The sequence below is a fragment of the Aspergillus brasiliensis genome, assembly GCF_001889945.1.
Source record: "Aspergillus brasiliensis CBS 101740 unplaced genomic scaffold ASPBRscaffold_6, whole genome shotgun sequence".
Lineage (NCBI taxonomy): Eukaryota > Fungi > Ascomycota > Eurotiomycetes > Eurotiales > Aspergillaceae > Aspergillus > Aspergillus brasiliensis.
Window position 1 is genome coordinate 315,711 of NW_027137447.1, and position 19,168 is coordinate 334,878.

Genomic DNA, 19,168 nt, shown 5'->3' on the forward strand with positions numbered 1-19,168 from the left:
TATGTACATATTCTGCCAGTGGCCCACACTGAGTGTATAAAAACCTCGGTTATTCCAGTTGGACCCCGAACTATAAAACCGAAGCCTATTCAAGAAATTCACCACCGCATCCAACCCTCTTCCCTATCAACCCCTCCACCATCGTAATTGAGCCAGTCTGGGAGGACTTCATAGCCTGGAAGGATACGAGGTAGCATTATTGATTCTACTGTCGCTTCTCATATACAGACCACCCTCAGCGATGGACTTTGATACATCAAAAGAAATTCGATATTGATTTCCAGGTACTAACTATGTATGCATATGCTAAAAGCTTTCATAGCTACAAAACCTTGCCATAATTGAGGCACAAATACTTCCATGCGAGGAAATCAAATCCTGTCAGATAGTATCTCTTCCCTGTTACTAGTACTGATATATATCCCTACATGAAATCATCATGGTCGACCTACTCCCGTCTGGTGACCACGATAGACAAACTCGCTATATGCGCACCAAACGTTCCCATCACCTCCGACTCCCGTCTTTCTCCCTTACCACAAGATCATACCTCCCAAATTCAAGCTGCAATAGCCTTGTTCATCCGAAAACAAGCAATATTCCGTTCCAAGCACCCCTTTCCTCCCTGCAAGTATGCCAGAAGAAACCCGCGCTGCATGTCACGCGCCGCGGACTGCAACAATCGCTCAGGAACTGACTAGGGCTGAGAGCAAACTATTACATTTCTTTTTCTTCTTCTTCGTGAAGAATATCGGACCCAGGGTATATACGTTCGTCCGATAGTAGTAGCAGGTTATCAAGGGTGGTAACGTTACATGGATCATAGTAGTATCCATGTGCTGTTGGAGGATTATGCATGTGCGTGCAGCTTGTCTATTCTCCGGATTACGCATGTCTGGTGTGTCTAGACAGTATTGCGGTAAGATCGACCATGGATCGGATTTTGGTATTTGGATATGATATTGGATGACAATCTGATACCTCAACAGCCACCAATACCTATCTCTATCTTACCATTCACACCACATCATCACACTACCAACAACTCCCCTATCCGCCAGCGGGAGGGCTCGAGTTTCTGCAAGAATCCTAAGCATCGACATGAATCGGAAAAGGAAAAAGGCCAACCTTAACACCAATCTATACGCCCCGTGAACATAAAAGCCGCAATGGACATCAAAAGCAAACCAAGAATAACAGCCCAAATGCTTAGCACGGATACACTCCTCACCACCTCTATTTGTTGTGAATCAAGAAATTGCGGAACGAATCCCAGTGATCGGAGTCGGCGTATCTGCAAGAGTCAGTATATACCCACTTAAACAGCCTTTCACAAGGCCTATAGAGGGTATAACGTACATATAAACCATACTGCTCCTCAAGCTCGACATCAGGGTATCCGGGTGCCACCGGAAAATATACATGACAAACGCCCATGTCAAACTTGCAAACACCGGCCAGGCATTACTCTCCATCTTGGATCTCGCATCCGGAGTGATCGACGACGAAAGTAGGTGCATATTAGGCCGAACGGCGAGTTTAGCCATTGCGAGCATAACACGCGCGAAGACGTAGATGACGATCTATTACCCGGTTAAGTCTGGTTATCTCCCGGACACCATGGGATGCGTACCTGCTGTGTAATGCTCGTCTTATGTCTTCCAAAGACCACATATCCACCAACCAACCCAGCAACGAAACTATCATATCTGCCTTCCTTTCCGCCAGTAGTGGGGTTAATGTTGCGGAGTGCGAGCATGACGCCCTTCCAAATGAGTGCGAAGGTAGCTAGGTTGCGGGCATGTTGACGGGTGGCTTTTAGAACGAGTTTAACTTTCTCTCGAATTCTGAAAGGATAGACATCATTGTCGTTAGCTTGCGTAGTCTTGGCCGTGCTGGTTGGGAGGAGTACATATGGAGAGGAGAGGAGAGAGGAGAGAGGGGGAGAGAGGAATGCGGGCACACTCACGTTCCGGATCGGAAGAGGAAGATCATTCTGTACAACAAGCACATCCTGATTAGCTCTGACCTATAATATAGCTTGCTATAAGAACAAGGATAATGTGGTATGATTTGCATACACTAAAGCATGCGGAAACCGCACTTTGGCACCGTAGACAGCGCCATTGCGCACACCTTTGACGAGAGCTAAGAGGGGCGCAAGATCGGGGTTTGTGACTAGCGAGTCAAGACGGGACTGTATTGCGGTCAATATCATATTAATCTCAGGTTGATATTAAGCTTCAGAAGGAGCCTGGCTGTGTTGGAATGAACCACCGGCTTCATACTCACCATTAGAGCATCCATCTTGCTTCTTTCGTTTTGAGTCGTCGGACCTCGGCACGGATCCGGTGAGTGAGAGCGGAGGAGGAACGAGAGAGCTATTTCACGTCTGGGAAGCTTCCAAGGGGATATTGAGTATGCAGCAGCAGTCGCTGAGAACACTGCTTGCTTGCTTCATAAGGGAGGGACTGGCAGGGGAGCATGGCAAGTAGTAATGATGGTGGGGGGAGGAAAGGAAAGTCGGCATTTAAGGAAGGGAAGCAGATCCGCGACGAGCTCCAAAGATCCTCGGCATGTGAGAGCCGAACGTCATGTCACGTGGACAACACAACAGGATAGGCAGAGAATACGAGGATATATTGTAAGATATATGAAGATATAGATTGAAGGAAAGTACAACTTTTTGCATGTCTAGAACATCATCACATATCAACAATACCGGTCCGAGCGAGCTGCTTTGACCTCAGTCAAGAGAAATCCAAACCCCCGGAACGCCGATAGAGAGGTAGACTATAGTAGATACTAGATAGACAATAGTAGACGACAGGCAGACGACAAGACAGTATGCGCATCAGAAGAAATGAAGAAACTGTAGTGATCACACATCAAGCCGTCTTCGCCCGCTTGCGTCCCTCGTCCTCCGAAATCTCATCCACATCCATCATATCGGCATCACCCTCCTCCTCATCCGACTCGACACCAGCACGACGCTTCAGACCCTTCATCTTGCGAGTCTGCAGGCCAGTAAGATCCTGCTTACCCAGATGCACGCGACCAATCTTATCACCGATCGAATCCAAGCCAATGTTCTTCTTAAGCTTGATCTCCTCATTCGGCCTCTTACCCTGCTTCATCGCCTCCTTCATGACCTCCCTCGGCGCCTCCTGCAAGCGTCCAACCTTGAAATCAAACTTAGGACCAATCTCATCCAACTCCACACGGGGCAACTTATGCCCACTGCGCTTCGTCCGCAACTTATACCACCGAAGATGCACAACAGGCGCCAACCCCTCCGTCGCCTCCTCAGCCCCAATCATCAACACATACTGCAACCCCTCAACATCAATCTTATCACTCGTCTCTCCCTTGAACATATCCACAAACATGCTCTTCAGCATAACATGCGCCGTCGACGTCTCATCGTCCCACGCACTGCCGGAGAACAACAACATCGGCCGCATGCCAATACCAATCTGCAGACTCTCCAATCCAGCCGACTGATCCTGACCCGGCAACAACAACAGCTCACACATATCCAGAATCTTAGAGTTGAATACCCGGGCCATGGTCACACAGTTTGGCCGCTTCTTGTTGCTGCTTCCGAACACAATCATGCCGCACTCGTTCTTGTCGGCCAAAAACTCCAGGCTGTCGACGTTCTCGAACGGGTGGATGTTCGCATTCTTCTTGTGGAATAGGACCGAGTTAGGCCGAGTCAGCGAGTGGAAGGTCTTCAGCACCGTGTGCAGCGGTTGAGGGCATTTCGATCCGTGAAGGAGAAGAGTCCGTTTCGGGGGCTCGATTAATTGCGGCTCTTTGGCTTTGAGGATGCGCGCGGTGCGCGCGTTCTTGGGTTTTCTATTTAATTTGGTCCATTAGCCAATATTCCAGGTAATAGCGGACAGTAGATAATGGTATCAACGTACACTTCTCGGAGCATCTTGGCGGATGGGACGAGATTGGGGACAGTGGAGGAGATTGAGAAATGCTGGAGTTCGCTGCGGAAAATGAAAAAAGGCGGAGCAAAAACTTTTGGCGGATGGGGCTTGGCGTCGCTTATCGATAAGCTTATTGTCTCCACGCCAACATCAATGTTCCTGCTTGCCAGTTTGAGATGTTTCTACCTCTATCTTACCTGATAAGACTTTTTTCTTTAATTGTAGAAAAGGGCGGGTGCCCCCAGGAAGACATGTTGCACGGCATGACTATCCTTCATATGGGAAAGGATGAAGATAGGTCACGTGCGAGCACTACGAAACATACAAGACCATGATCAAAATGAACAAAAAGAAGAAAACTGTTAATTTGGTCTCTAAATCCAATTGTATGTGTATCACTAATATCTACTCCAAGCCCATCATCTACTCAGAGCACCTTACTCCAACCGCAGCTTCTCAAACTCACGGATCTGCTCCTCCAACCGAGTGGCCTCGCTCTCGGCATCGCGGAGCTTCTTCTGTTCGGCCTCGCGAACCTCGGGCTTGGCCTTCTCCCAACCAGCGCTGCTGATCAGCTTCTGCTGGCGGCTGACAGTCTCGCGCGCCTTCTCGAGACTGGCCTTGGCCTTGTGCTCCTGCTCAAGCGCCACCTCCTTGGACACACGAAGGTAGACGGCCGCCTGGGAGCTGACGGGAGCCACAACGCAGCCCGACGGGGGAACGGTGTTCTCGGGTCCGAGCACGCTGAGGTCACCCAAGTTCTTGCCACCAAGAGACTTGATGCTGGTGAGCTCGTCGGAGATCGTCTTGTGGCTGGTGGCGTCGTAGGTCTGGATGACGACATCGGCCTTGGTCTTGATCTCATACTGGGCCATGATGGACCGGACGGCCTTGGAGGTGTTGAGGATCAGCTCGTAGGCAGTTTCAGCCTGGACGTCGTCGAAGTCAGGCTTGTACTCGGGGTACTTGGCCTTCATAATCGAGATCGTGGCATCGCCCTCACGGCGGGGCAGACGCTGCCAGAGTTCCTCGGTGACGAAGGGCATCATGGGGTGGATGAGGGTCAGGGCACCCTCCAGCGCGGTGTAGAGGGTCTGCTTGGCGGACTCCTGCACCTCAGCAGGAACCTCAGGGGCCAGGAGGAACTTGGAGTTCTCGATGAAGACGTCACAAAGCTGGCTGTACCAGTACTGGTAGACAATCTGAGCAGACTGGGAGAATTCGCGCTGCTCCAGGGTCTCGTTCATCTCCTTGGCAGCCTGGTTGAACTTGTGCAGGATCCAGCGCTCGGAGAGAGACTCCTTGCCGGTCTTGGTAGGGGCCGCCTGGGGCTTGAAGTCATCGCCCAGCTTGCCAAGCACGAACTTGGTGGCCTGGTAGATCTTGTTACAGAAACGGCGATAACCGTGGATGACCTGGACATCGAACGCGATATCACCACCTAGATGAAGATTGTTAGCAGAGTTTCCTTCATCGCAATAAAAATGTCGCAGAGACACGTACCACCAGTAGTGTAAGAAACCAGGGCGAAGCGCAGAGCATCAGCACCACACTCCGGGATACCCTTGGGGAAAGCCTTTTTCTGGTACCTGGTAGCAGTAGCAACCTCCTTTTCGGCGAGGTTACCAGTGAGCAGCTTGGCATGGAGATCCTGGAGCTGGATACCCTCCATGACATCCAGAGGGTCAACGACGTTACCCAATGACTTGGACATCTTGCGGCCCTCGGAATCACGGATCAGAGAGTGGCAGTAGACCTCCCGGAAGGGAACCTGGCCAGTCATCTTGATACCAAGCATAATCATTCTGGCAACCCAGAAGAACAGAATATCCCAACCAGTCTCCAAGACGGAGGTGGGGTACAGGTTCTCCAGGTCGTGGGTCTTGTTGGGCCAGCCCAGGGTCGAGAACGGCCACAGTCCGGAAGAGAACCAGGTATCAAGGACATCAGGATCGCGGACCAAGCTGAACTTCTTGCCAGGGAACTTGGCCTCGGCCTTCTCCCGGGCAGCCTCCTCGGTGCGGCCAGTGACCCAGCGCTCACCATCGCTGTCATCGTTCTCCTCACCCTCAATCCTCACAAAGTAGGCGGGAGCCTGGTGACCCCACCAAAGCTGACGGGACAGACACCAGTCATTGATGTTCGTCATCCAGCGGTAGTAGCTCTTCTCAGCAGACTCGGGCTTGATGACAATCTCACCCTTCTCAACGGCCTCAAGGGCCGGCTTGGCGAGACTCTCCATCTTCATCCACCACTGGGGCTTGAGGATGGGTTCGATAACATCGTTGGACTTGGCGCAGCGAGGAATCTTCATGGGGTTGTTCTCCCACTTGACGTAGAGACCCTTCTCCTTCAGCATCTCGATGACCTTGTAACGAGCATCGAAGCGCTTCATGCCAGCGAAGGGACCACCCTTGCTGTTGAAGGTACCGTCGTCGTTCAGCACAGAGATGAACTCGAGGTTGTGGGCCTTTCCACGGTTGAAATCGTTGAAGTCGTGGGCGGGGGTGATCTTGACGGCACCGGTACCGAACTCGGGGTCGACATCCTTGTCGGCAACAATGGGCATCAAACGATCGACGAATGGGTGGCGAGCAAACTTGCCGACCAAGTGGGCGTAGCGCTTGTCGTCGGGGTGGACAGCAATACCACTGTCACCAATCATGGTCTCGGGACGAGTGGTGGCGATCTCGATACGCTCGGTGGTGCCGTCGACCTCGTAGCAGAAGTGAGTCAAGACACCGAACTCGATCTTCTTGTCGTAGCCCGGCACATCGAGAAGAGTGCGGCCCTCGACCTCCTTGTTCTCGACTTCGAGGTTTGACAGAGAGGTGTTCAAAGCCACACACCAGTTGACCAGGCGGTTAGCACGGTAGATGATGCCCTCCTCGTGAAGGCGAACGAACGTCTCCGTGACGGCGGCGGACAAGTTGGGGTCCATGGTGAAGGCCTCGCGGGTCCAGTCGAAGGAACCACCGACTCTGCGAAGGGCGTTCTTGATGTTGGCATGGTATTCCTTCTTCCAGTCCCACACGCGCTCGAGGAAAGCCTCACGACCCAGGTCGTGACGGGTCTTCTTCTCCAACTTCCAGAGCATCTTCTCGACGACACTCTGGGTGGAGATACCGGCGTGGTCCATACCCGGCAGCCACAGGGTGGTCTTGCCCTTCATGCGCTGCCAGCGGATCATGGTATCTTGGAGGGCGTTGGTAAGGGCGTGACCCATATGCAGCGCACCGGTCACATTGGGAGGAGGGATAGGAATGACGAAGTAACCTTCGGGCCTGACCTTGTTGTCCGAGCCGAACTCGGGCTTGAACAGGCCGCGTTCCTCCCACCATTCGTAACGGCCAGCTTCGATCACCTTGGGGTCGTACGCATCAGTGGTCTTCTCCTTCTCGACCTTAGGCTTCTTCTCGGCCTTGGGAGCGGCAGTCTTCGCAGCAGCGGCCTTGGCCTGCTTCTCGGCGAACTTCTTCGCCTTCTCGGCCTTGCGACGTTCACGCTCCACTATAGATAACCAGCGAGTTTGTCAGAATGTTGTTGCACCAGGATGTTGGGTCCCGCCAGGACAGGGTGGTCCTATAGTCCGGAGGTTACATACGTTCCTTCTCGCTCTTCACTTTTTGGCCCTCGGCGGGCTGAGCGGCGGCATTGGCATCCTGGTTCCGCAACTGGTCGTCGGCCTGGGGAGGGACGTCGACGGGAGCCTTGGGCTCACCAGCTAGAGTAAGCAGCAAGAATGGTCAGTCAATCAGTCACACACATTGAGCTTTGCGGGGCTGGGAGGGAACGATAAGAGGGGGGAGTAGGAAGGCGGACAAAGAACGTACTCGGGTTTTGGGGAGCAGACGGCTGGGCCATTCTGGAAAATGGACGATATAGAGGAAGGGGAGGAGGGAATCTCCAAGGCGCCGATCGCGCCACGAACCGACGGATAAGTATCTTGACCACCGGTGACTCAAACGGCGATAGAGAGAGCAGGAGGGGGAGGGGTTGGGTCGTTGTGCGAATGCGGGCAATTAAATTTCCTGGCGCAGAGCAAAAGATCGGAACGAATCAGAGCATGCGGGTGCGGGGCCTGAGGACTCTTCCCCAAGAGTGGAGAATCAAGAGTCTTAAGTTGGAACTTAAGAGTATGTACTGCTCGTAGTTCCAGATGCGCAATGACAGATGTAGCCTCGATGCTTGGTTCGACTCCGATTCAGGATTTATAGTCTCTTCGTGACTCATTTGGCTTCTCCTCCGCGGATGAGATCCTGCAGGTCTTGCACCATTTTGAGTCAATGCTCTCTGGTCACGTGATGTCACGGCCAGCTTCATATCAGACAAGAGAAACTACAAACGGATGGACTGCGTACTTCTCGCAGAGTCATCATATTATAGTGCTTTTGGTAGAGCCTGTGCATACGTAATCTAGTCTGTCGAAAGGCATCTTTAGCTCTATATAGCCTCCAGCACTCCTCGACCAAAGCCGGCCTTCCAAGTGCCGGTCTAGGTCCAACAACACAACCCACGTGGAGAGACCAGAATCTAGATAAGATGAGCACCAAATATAGACTAGTCCTCACGCCGATGTCAATGACACATCAAACTGGAATTGTTCATGCAGATTATGGGAGGAAAACGCCAGTAAAATGGCAAAACGCAATAGATTTGAAATGCAACGCAGACACATGTAAAACGAGATCCCATCAACACCAGACCAACTAGTCACGCGGAAAAACGGAAACGAGGAAGGCGCAGAGTATGGGAAAGGGTTATATGGTTACGCAGGTTCAAACAGGGGAGCGAAAATCCTTCCCACTCTAAACACCGTCTCATAGATTCCACTCACGGGGGTATGCCAAGAGGATTGAGTCGAGATATATTAGGCGTATGTCATCTGTCATCATCGTCGTCTCCGTATGCCATAACTCATCGCACCCGTGGCGCTTTCATTTCATGCCACGACAAATTTCTCCACCCCCGACCCTTGCGGCACAATGTTTTGTGATGTTTTTATAGTATTAGATCCAGCATCCCATTCCAGACACAGACTAACTCAACATCCGAATCAAATCTCGTTATCACATCGGAGGACGACACTGGAAAAGGAAATGGCTCCCAGTAGCGAGGATCTCGATGTAGGGTATGATAATAGTCCTACCAGCACACCGATCATCTCTAAGCGGTCGTGGTGTTGTTCCGGGCAGCCTGGGCCTCGGCCGCCCGCACAGGGGCGAAGTATGGATGAGCCATGGCCTCCTGGGCAGTAAGGCGTTCCTGGATATAGTCAGCAGGTGAAATTCTCCACAGACAGAGGGATATCTCATACAGCATGGTCATAACGGAGTAGTTTGTCCAAAAAGTCAATCGCTTCATCACTGACGAAGCGCTGGTTCTCAGCATTTACAAACGAGAGCCAAGGCTTCCGGGGGAAACGGGAGAGAATTTCATCATATTGAGGGTCCAGCTCGATCTCATACTTGTCCAGATACTCGAACAGCTCTTCGGTACCGAGCACCTTGGCGATCTTCACCAACTGGTCGGAGTTGCTGTTGCCGTGGAAGAAGGGCTCCTTGCGGAAGATCATGGAAGCAAACATGGCTCCCAGGGACCACATGTCCAAAGAGTAGTCGTATTCTTGGAAATCAACAAGAAGCTCAGGACCCTTGAAATAACGGGAAGCAACGCGGACGTTGTATTCCGTGCCCTTGTGGTAAAATTCGGCAAGACCCCAGTCGATAAGGCGGAGCTACCTACGTCAGCATAGGCCAGCGGAACTTTTGAGAGCGGAGACCTACCTTGCGCTTCTCATGATCAATCATAACATTGTGAGGCTTCACATCCCGATGCATGATGCCCTTGCTGTGGCAGAAATCCAAAGCCTTCAGAAGCTCGAAAATATAAAAACGGACATCGTAGTCGGAGAACCGCGGGTAAAGGGTCCGGAAATCCGTGTTGTTGACATATTCAAACACCAAGCTCGGCGTCTTGCTCTGGCTGTCGCGAACCACGTCCAACAAGGCGACCACGTTGGGTCCACCTGCGAGGTTTTGAAGGATCTTGATCTCACGCTTAATCTTCTTCTTCTTGACCGGCTTGAGTACCTTGATGACGCATTTCTGGTAGTTGACGACGTTGATACCCTCGAACACCTCGGAGTACTTTCCGCGGCCTGTTGCGAATGGTGGTTAGCACAAATTGTAAACGATCCATCTGCTGTGCGGCCGGACGATGTTTGGGGGGTTTGCGGGTAGATGACGGCCGGTCGTATTCGCCTTACCGATCTTGCGGACCACCTCGTAATTCTCCAGAACACCCCAGGAAATGTTCACACTGTCATAGTCCCAATAGGACCGGGGCATATGTTCATTGACATCGGCATAGACGCGCGCCATGTTGATGGCGGCTCGCAGGCAAATTCGGAGTCAGCCCACAATGAAACGTATATCGATGATAAAAAGCGGCGGGGTAGGAAGGGCGGCGAGCGAAGAGGCGTCGTCGCGAGGGGAAGAATTGCGATGGAGGGGACAGACAACAGCAGCTGCGAGGCCAGGAATGGTGGGGGCCTGTGTCAAGAAGGCAGCCGTGCTATCGTCCGAAGCCAGCGATTGGGGGAGAGGAGGGAAGAAGGTGAGGGCGAGAGAGTATAGACTGTCTTTGGGGATGGAGGATCAGAATGGCTTAGGCTAGTAACTTAGTAAGAGCGTTTCGCTCCGCCTTTGCGGTCACGGGACCCGTTCGTTGAAGGCTAGATCACCTGCCGGCCCGGAATAACATGCATTTCCGGGTGATTTCTCGATTGCCGTTCTCGGACAGTTCCTTTGCACGCGATCGTTCCCTTTGCTTCTGCTGGCCCCTCTCCCAAGTACTCTCGGGCGCATTCGAGCTTTTAAGCTCGTCGCAAACACCCAGAATCATGTTCTATGATCTCAACTTGCCCTATGCCTCGGATGATCCCGAGATCTCCCATACCTTAAGTTTTCTTGCAGAACGTGCGTCATGTTTCTCCCCTCGGCACAAGACCCGATCACCGAGCAGTCCCTCCCCCTCCACGACCACATGAAGCGCTGACCTGACAATCAGTTGGTTACACCACCGTTGCTCTATCCCAGTCTATTAGTGGAAAACTCCCTCCAAATCCTACTCCCCCACCAGCTCCCAAGAATGTTCCTAAGGGCCTGACGATCCTCACTCGTCTAAACCTGACCCTCTCCGACCCAGCGCAGAACCAGCGACTTGCCAGCCTGACTCAGGTTTATGATCTAGTCGCAATAAGGCCCACCAATGAAAAGGCACTCCTGAATGCGTGCACCAACCTCGAGTGTGATATCATTTCGCTGGATTTCTCCATCCGACTGCCCTTCCACTTCAAGTTCAAGATGGTTTCCGCTGCTGTATCACGTGGGGTCCGGTTTGAGATCTGCTATGGACCAGGAATCACGGGAAGCGGACTTGATGCTCGCCGCAATCTGATCGGAAATGCGATGTCGTTAATTCGAGCCACGCGCGGCCGGGGAATCATCATATCGAGTGAGGCGCAGCGAGCGCTGGCTGTTCGGGCGCCATGGGATGTGATTAACCTGGCGTGCGTTTGGGGTCTCTCGCAGGAGCGTGGCAAAGAGGCGATCTGCGAGGAAGCCCGGAAGGTGACCGCGTTGGCCAAGCTGAAGCGGAACAGTTGGCGTGGAATTATCGATATCGTGGATGGGGGAGAGGCTATGACGAAACCAGACGGATCGGCTCAGAAGAAGTCCCAGGAGGCCGCGAGCTGTGACAACCTGAAGAGGAAAGCATCAGTGGGGTCAGAGCCAACGGGTGAAGAGGCGGAGAAACCGCTGTCTAAGCGCGAAATGAAGCGCCGGGCCAAGAAGGCTCGGTTGGAGTCTGCCGGAGCGTGAGCGAAATCCAGCTGAGGGAACCTTATGTGCTACAGCGGAGCAAGGGCGTGCTTGTCGATTGCTCGGATTGCTCGCGGATCCACATTCCTCGCCTATCGTCTGCAGGCTGACTCTAGGGGCCTTGTGCCGGTCAGGCTGTCAGCTTCCTGGTGCGACTGACAGTAGACTAATGACAAAATGAATCCCCGGGGAGCTGCAAGAGCCCAGGACCTCCGAGAACACCGAGGCTGGTTGGGTTTCTGACAGGAAGAGACTCCTGATATTTGGCGTCACCACAACCCTTGAATCAACAGAGTGCACTTGCGTGCTCGTTAATCCAAGACCGTGTGATTAGCCGCAGCTAGCCATACCATTAGACTTTAGGCATAACAAAGTCGTCTATGTAACGAACCAATGCTAATCAAATGACCAATCACCGCATCCGTGAATACTATACCTCCCATCATTCTCTTGGCGGAGATAGTCACTATGACATTCATACATCTACAGTTCTAAACCGTGTTGGCCATCTAATTCGAGAACCAGAAGTATAATCCCTAGATAGTAATGAACAATGTCACTAGTTGAAACATAACAACTGGATCACCAACTTCCAGCACAGCAGGATTCATCTCGTCGCTTCAGCCTTTCCCGAACTACTATATATCTTACTCCTTTGACTAAATACCACATACCACTCATGACTTCCAATAACAGTAGTAGGGTTGAAATATTATCATACCAGCACACAGAGCAAAAAGCACTCCTACAGCTTAATATATACTACTAACTACTACCACCTCCACTTCCAGGCTATTGAACTACCAGCAAGATAGAACAGAGATACTATCACTAGTTACTAAGTACTGTATATTTACTACCACCATGAGACTACTACTACTACTATACTATTATTATCAACTCTGATTAAATGGGATGCTAACTATATCCGCCAAATCGAACTAAACAAACTGCCAAACCATCCTGAACCTGAAACCCAGATGCTACATGGTACAGTGACAGTATCAAGTGGAAGGCAATTCTTAAGGCAGCAAACTGACTGACTCGCTACTGTGCTTTTTTTTTCTCTTTTACTCTCCATACTAGCAATGCAGTACGAATGAACAATTGAAGTACTAATTAAGTGCTTGACACTTGTTTATTCTTATAGATCGATTGTGACTGCCAGGGTCCAGAGTCATTCATAGAAAATTAGTTACTAGAACTTCTGACGTACGTAGGGATCAAGTATCAGTATCTAACAGGCAGGCAACGGACAATGATAATTAGAATATCTTACACATTGATATTTTCATTAAATACTTTAAACCCCTCCCCATCATCATCCAGTCCAGTCCAGTTCATAGTAACTAACCTAAGAAATCCTATACACTCAAGACAAGCATCCATCCATCCATCCATCCCCATCCCCATCACCACCAACCAAATCTCAACAGTATCAGAAATGAAAAAAAGTATCATATCTCATCATCACATGCAATGCATATCATCAATGCAAAAACCACCAGCACCAGGGTATGTATGATAACAACTCAATAGCAAGGACAAGAGAGAAAAGAAAAACAAAAGCCTTGGTCTCCGAAACTCCACGCAACCAAAGTAACCTAGAATCAACAACGACGAGAATCAAAAGTAACTATTACACACAAGGTATATCGTAGAAGAAGATTCAATGCATTCAGAGCGAGCGCTGTATCCATCAAGACGACGAGGCCGCCGCCGTCATCCCGTCTAATTCAACCAGAACTCGCAAGTCACCATCCATCCAGTCCACATTACTGGCTGAGACTAAGGCCATTGCCCACTCGCTGTCGTTCTGCACCGGCGCCAGTCCATCTGGTAGCCAGACCTTGAATTTCCAGTGAAGTTGAGAGGCCCAGTCCATGTTAGCTTCGGATGGGAGGCCTGGCAGTTGGCCGGCGAATTTGCGGGAGATGAGTTGCTTGAGGGTTTCGAGATCGGTACATTGGCTTCCGGGGATGTCGAAGCGGGGATGACTGCGCTTTCCGTCTTGTAGGATGTTGATTCGGAGTGAGACGTTGGTTGGAGGAGACGGAGAAGAGCCGGTGTTCCCGGAGACAGCGCTAGGTAGGGGCGGGAAATTCGGAGGCGGGAATGGTTGGGGCTGGGGCACTGGTGCCTGGCTGTGGGGGGACTGATGGACACTATTCTGGGCCGCCAGGCTGTCTCGGATGATGCGGGAGATATCACGGGTGATGCTGCTGGCACTATGGGGTTGTTAGCGTTATACACACCTTCTTAACTGTAGTTCGCGGGATGTTGAGAACATACAATTCGTTTCTGGCAGGACGATCTGTATTCCCGCCAACGCGCCAACGCAGGTCCGACGTGACATCTGCATTCAAGATGCGGTGCAGATTTTCATCCTCACATGGCGACGGGCACTCGTAACCCCCGTTGTGAATGACCTGGAAGTGACTATCAATGGCAGCGACGAGTCCACGCCAATCTGGCTGCTGAAGACCTGAGATGTACCACAGGTTATCAAGCTCGTAATTGTGATTGTACATGTCATATGACTTCGAGAACGAATCCCAGTCAGTCGAGTAGCCATCCAGCAAGAGATCTGTCAGGCCTAGATCCAACTGAGACCCGGTCCCGAGCTGCGGTGGTGGTGCCGACAACCCGGTCTGTGCAGAAGCGTATTCGTCCGGGATATGGTGGTGTGAATGCATGTGGAGTTGATCATCCGTCGGCGTGGTCGCGTTCAAATTCTGCAGACTCTCCTCTGTCTTGCGTCTTCGTCGCTCTTCTGTCCCGCCACCTTTTCTAGTCTCCACTGCATACTGCCGCTGACGCTCATTGGTGACCATTCGGCGTAGCAAAGGGATGACCAGGGAGATGATCTTTTGCTGGTCCCGGGGCCAGATGTATGTCCTCGGCCCCATGCCCTCGTTGACCACATTCTCTCCGAAAAAGCGCTCACCATGGCCTTCAACCTCGAGAAAGTGGCGCACACAGTTCCACAACCTCAACTTGACCATCTCCGTGTCTCCTTTCCCACGCTGACCAACACAATCGCGCCGCTCCGGATGGTGATCATCCAGCATATATGCCTTGGCCGCCGCCTGCAGATGTAGGAAGTTCTCCGGCGAGAGCTCCAGCGATGCAAATAATTTCGACATCGGTGGACGAGTGTACTTCTTGTTACTTGACGGTTGGCGGAACAAGGCCGCGGCGGAATGCAGACCCACAGCACGAGCTTCGGAGAGAGACTGCGACGGCGCGACACCCAGACCCTCCCCACCGTAGTGATGCGCGTGCTGGTGATGCTGCTGCTGCTGCTGCTGTTGGTGGTGAGGATGGTGAGTGCCAGCGAGGCCGACGGCAGCTCCCGCCGTCAACGCCGGGTCCAGCGCATCTTCGTTTCTCTTTCGTTTCTTGGTCGGCACCCTGGTTAACCCACCGGAAGGCTGGCCATGTTCACTCATAGAGGTAGATCCCCGCATCTGCCGTTGTGGGCCCATTCCAGCGCCAAAACTTGCATCTGCAAAGCTATCCTCATCCATGTGGGTATCCGGGCCATACTCGAGGTGATGCTGAATTCCCGCGGCCCCGGCCGCAGCAGCGACGGCGGCGGCAGCAGCCCAGTCGGAAACCTCCTGACCGGCAGCAGCTGTGGCGGCCTCCACCAAGCCAGCTAGTTGATTCTCACTGGGCGCATATCCGCTATTTGCGAGGTGGGTATTAGGGTCAACATTGGCGGAGGTGGTCGGGTTGGTTGAGAACTCGGCAGCCGAGGTCGACGGAGGATGTTGATGGTTTGAATTGGAAGTCGATGCCATTTCAGTCCGAGTCGCGTGAGCGCGTGAAACAAGCAGTTAATTCAAGGACGTAAGCAGAGCAAAATAAGGAAGCCACGCAGATAATGGAGCTATAGCACAGAGGCGCCGCGCGACGAAGCCGTCACAAACGCCGAAAGGCTACAAGCTCGATTAGTTAGTTACTATGTGGCAACCAAGACCCCAAAGCCTGCTTGAACAGCACTGGAGATCAAGGAAAGCACTCCGAAACGGCGAGTCGTCAGCTCGTAATCCGTGGACCGCGCTTTGGAGCGTTCGTCGCGTGCGGGTGAGCGTCGACTGTGCTTGTTGACAATCGGCCAAACAACGCAGCTTCTAGAAAGGACACCCGGGGCTCCCGGGCAGGGAGGAAATCACGGTCGCCTGCGGCGAGCGAGGCGCGCGAGTGAATAACACGTCAACAGCTCTCAACTAGAAACCAGAAGATCTCGCGCGAGAAGGCGAGAATGGCGATATAGTTTGTATAGATGGAACTGTTAAACCCGATGACGCTGTTTGGCTGGTTTGAAGGAGGAGCAGACAGTGCAAACTCTGCAGGGAAGACGCCGTTGCAAATTGCCCAACCCAGTTAGCCGGGGTGGATCCCGGGTCACGTGGTTTGTGTCTATATGCCTGTCCACAGTCCACACTGACAGTGAAGGCCAGTAACTACTCGTAGTTAGTATGACTGCGATATAATATGGGTGCGCCGTTTACTGTAGGTATACGAAAGCTTTTCATTATTCAATTTGGAGCCTGCCAAACTGGTCCTAGCTGCAATGGATATCACAAGATCTGGCACAATCCCCGGCACACCACCCAAGTATCGCAGGCCAAGAAAACATATCAAACACAATGGAAGAGAAAATCGTATCTATACCAGGCATCCCAGCAAGCCACCTGAACCCCAGAAAGGCAAATATGAACACAAGAAGATGAAGATGGTGGTATATGACTAGTCCCTCACGGCCAAGACCCAAGAGGATATGAGATGTCGGGGTTAAACAAAGAAAGCTAAAAGGACAAGCATCGTCAATGAATCCCAGCGTCTCGATAGAGAGCGTTTAGAATCCATCGCCCTCCTTCCAAGGTCTCCCAACTTCGCGGGCGCGTGCTTCGGGGTCCTTGCCACGTTCCGTAGCATTCACCACCAATTCGTTGATCAACAGTTCCTCCAGGTCAATTAGATCTGCGAGTGTCAGGTCCTCGCCTGGCTGCGGGAAGCTCAGGTGGCTTTCCTCGCCCAGCGTCCCGCTCAAGCGGGTCAGCTCGATCATGTCGGCCCGAACGTTCCATCCTTTGAATTGCTCTTCGAGCTCGGATTTCCTCGCATGATGGCCTCGGAATGCATCGTACTCATCTTCGCCGCCGAAGCAGATGCCAAAGCCATCGCAGTAACAAATGTGCTCCTTGATGCAGTAAACGTTCTCTCCCGTGAAGACGACATGCCACAAGTACTCCCAAATTCGACCGGAGATGTAGTCACTGAGCTCGGTCCGGAGCATCCAGTCACGGAAATACACGAAGCGGGCTCTGGGAATGGCATGGATACGGTCGCGCGATACGGCGAATTGAGCGCAGCAGGGTTGTGCCAGGACTTCCGGGATCGGGTCATCGGGGAAGATCTCTCCCCAGGCTCTGGCCAGCATAACCTCCTCTTGCTTCTGTTGATCCTCCACCATCGTGCCCGGGTGCAACCAGGCAGGACAACCGGGACTCCATGTGCATCGCAGATTCACGTAGCCCTGGCGGACCACCCAGGCGGGGTTTAAACGGCGCAGGAGATCAGCTGCATCGCCGGCAAAGAGGTCGTCATTGTGCCAAGCATACTGATGCGCATGCATGAAAGCAACAATGTCAGGGAGCTTCTCATAATGTTCGATAATGTAGCTCAGGTAGACCATAACCTCATGACCCTTATTCTTCGGAGGGTGCAAGGGTGCTGACGGGTCATCGACGGCATAGATCGCTGTTTGCCACTCAGGAAGCTCGACCTCCATCCAACTAGTATCTTCATCGGAAGTCTTCGGCACCACGAGCGTCTTTGTGTACGTTACCCCAGAGGGCTTGGGGAGGCCTGGAATGAAGTGTGGCTTGGGTGCATACGGCGTCCGAATCGCAGGCTCTTCGGACACCCTAGTAACATTGAAGCGTACTGACGGCGACGGGGAGGGATTGGTGGCCAATTCACCCAAACCGACGACCTGCGTCGCTTGCTCCCATTGTGACGAGAGGCTTCGGATGGCGAGGAGGATGAAAAGGATGAAGGCAAAGCCGCCAAGGGGCACAGCCCGGCGCGAGGAAATCATGGAAGATGGCGTGATATCAACGTTGGTACGAGAAAAGAGACAAAATAAAGATAGCTGAACTGCGATTGGACGAAAGAGCACGATCAGCAACGGCGCGAATGCGATGAGCTTTTGTTTGAATGAAATATTATGAAGCCAGGCAGAGGAATTGCACGCCAGGACTAGCAGCATCTAGGCCCAGCACAAAAACAGGGAGAAGTCAACTCACCTTGAATCCAAACCGCTACAGAAGACACAAAGAAGCCATGGAAGAATTGGGAACTGGGGATATTGCACAGTCGGGGAACAGTTGTCAAATCCCCGCGAAACTCCAACGAGAACCGAAGGGCGAGATGCGCGGCCACAACCGGTCGAAGGTTCCACGAGCCAAGGAGAGAGGGGGCAGGGAGGAACGAGGGCCGTTCGTAGGGCCAAATTGATGCGACTGGGAACTGAACGAGGAGAACAGATTGGTCGGGACAAGCCAGCTAGAAGGAAGGCATACGCAAAAGATGGCGCAGGAGAGCGGGCGGGAGACACGGGCGGCGGCGGAGCTGGCGTCAGCGCTGATGACGACGATCTTGGGGCTTTGTCGAATGAACCCAAGTCCTGGTTCCCCGTGTGCAGGATGTAGGATCGAGATTCTCGAGTCTACTCTGAGTATAGAAACCCGATCGAGAGACCCAGATGTGATCCAGCACCGGAATCCAGCCTTCCTGTAAGGTTATCTACCGGCCACCGGGGTCTGGCTGGAACGCTTTGCTTTTGCGTCTCGCCGGAGAAATTCACGGGTGGTTCCCCACGGGCGCAAGTTAGATGTTGGCCCGCCATCGTGATTGGAGGCTGGCGGTCGCTGCCCCTGGATCGGAGTGGACTTCCCCAGGTGAAATTCTTTTGTGACCGATCTGATGCACGGTGCTTATAGTCTGAACGTTAACTTAAGCAGTGAGAAGTAGATAGATAGATAGTGGAATCTTAGCGCCTAGCGAGTTATGATAGACGCTATGTAATGTTGCACGGTTGCACCGACTAGATAGCCAACTAGTCACTACTACGGAGTAACCACCAGCCGAGGTGGGTACATCCCTCAATGTAATGTCTGGTAGATAGCTACTATGAGCTGGAATTTCAAACCAAGGAATTGTCATGATCATGTTTTCTAGTATGTACAGAAATACACCTGGGTTATTAAAGAACCCTTCTGTTTCGCTGAACGAGGGCTGAGGTGGCAGCAAAAGGTAGAAATGAAC

The 19,168-nt window shown here is 52.2% G+C and overlaps 6 protein-coding genes across 6 annotated transcripts; 2 read left to right on the forward strand and 4 right to left on the reverse strand.

The window, feature by feature from the left end:
• Positions 1 to 758: 758 nt before the first annotated feature.
• On the reverse strand, positions 759 to 2,523 carry ASPBRDRAFT_42972 (Tim17/Tim22/Tim23/Pmp24 family protein). The gene is made up of 6 exons (XM_067624904.1): positions 2,293 to 2,523; positions 2,082 to 2,197; positions 1,970 to 1,996; positions 1,634 to 1,847; positions 1,360 to 1,583; positions 759 to 1,294 (listed from the first exon to the last, which is right to left on the reverse strand). Exons 1-6 carry the CDS (start codon positions 2,305 to 2,307, stop codon positions 1,237 to 1,239), a joined length of 654 nt encoding a protein of 217 aa, XP_067478869.1. The 5' UTR covers positions 2,308 to 2,523; the 3' UTR covers positions 759 to 1,236.
• A 99-nt stretch (positions 2,524 to 2,622) lies between these two features.
• Positions 2,623 to 8,179, reverse strand: ASPBRDRAFT_65403 (valine--tRNA ligase). The gene is made up of 7 exons (XM_067628528.1): positions 7,775 to 8,179; positions 7,546 to 7,665; positions 5,445 to 7,451; positions 4,408 to 5,382; positions 4,139 to 4,154; positions 3,930 to 4,001; positions 2,623 to 3,861 (listed from the first exon to the last, which is right to left on the reverse strand). The coding sequence occupies exons 1-7, from the start codon at positions 7,803 to 7,805 to the stop codon at positions 2,889 to 2,891; spliced, it is 4,194 nt and encodes a 1,397-aa protein (XP_067478870.1). The 5' UTR covers positions 7,806 to 8,179; the 3' UTR covers positions 2,623 to 2,888.
• Positions 8,180 to 9,107: 928 nt separating this feature from the next.
• On the reverse strand, positions 9,108 to 10,324 carry ASPBRDRAFT_30035 (casein kinase II subunit alpha/alpha'; the record flags this gene model as incomplete). Its single annotated transcript, XM_067622723.1, has 4 exons — positions 9,108 to 9,206; positions 9,259 to 9,678; positions 9,728 to 10,101; positions 10,210 to 10,324. The coding sequence occupies 4 exons, from the start codon at positions 10,322 to 10,324 to the stop codon at positions 9,108 to 9,110; spliced, it is 1,008 nt and encodes a 335-aa protein (XP_067478871.1).
• A 429-nt stretch (positions 10,325 to 10,753) lies between these two features.
• ASPBRDRAFT_177155 (uncharacterized protein) lies at positions 10,754 to 11,827 on the forward strand (the record flags this gene model as incomplete). Its single annotated transcript, XM_067619849.1, has 2 exons — positions 10,754 to 10,921; positions 11,013 to 11,827. The coding sequence occupies exons 1-2, from the start codon at positions 10,846 to 10,848 to the stop codon at positions 11,825 to 11,827; spliced, it is 891 nt and encodes a 296-aa protein (XP_067478872.1). The 5' UTR covers positions 10,754 to 10,845.
• Positions 11,828 to 12,991: 1,164 nt separating this feature from the next.
• On the forward strand, positions 12,992 to 13,439 carry ASPBRDRAFT_570876 (uncharacterized protein). The gene has a single exon (XM_067627686.1). It carries the CDS (start codon positions 13,086 to 13,088, stop codon positions 13,350 to 13,352), a length of 267 nt encoding a protein of 88 aa, XP_067478873.1. The 5' UTR covers positions 12,992 to 13,085; the 3' UTR covers positions 13,353 to 13,439.
• Positions 13,440 to 13,526: 87 nt separating this feature from the next.
• On the reverse strand, positions 13,527 to 17,939 carry ASPBRDRAFT_125882 (DUF3431 domain-containing protein; the record flags this gene model as incomplete). Its single annotated transcript, XM_067617826.1, has 4 exons — positions 13,527 to 14,055; positions 14,120 to 15,517; positions 15,957 to 15,985; positions 16,731 to 17,939. The coding sequence occupies 4 exons, from the start codon at positions 17,937 to 17,939 to the stop codon at positions 13,527 to 13,529; spliced, it is 3,165 nt and encodes a 1,054-aa protein (XP_067478874.1).
• Between the last annotated feature and the right edge of the window lie 1,229 nt (positions 17,940 to 19,168).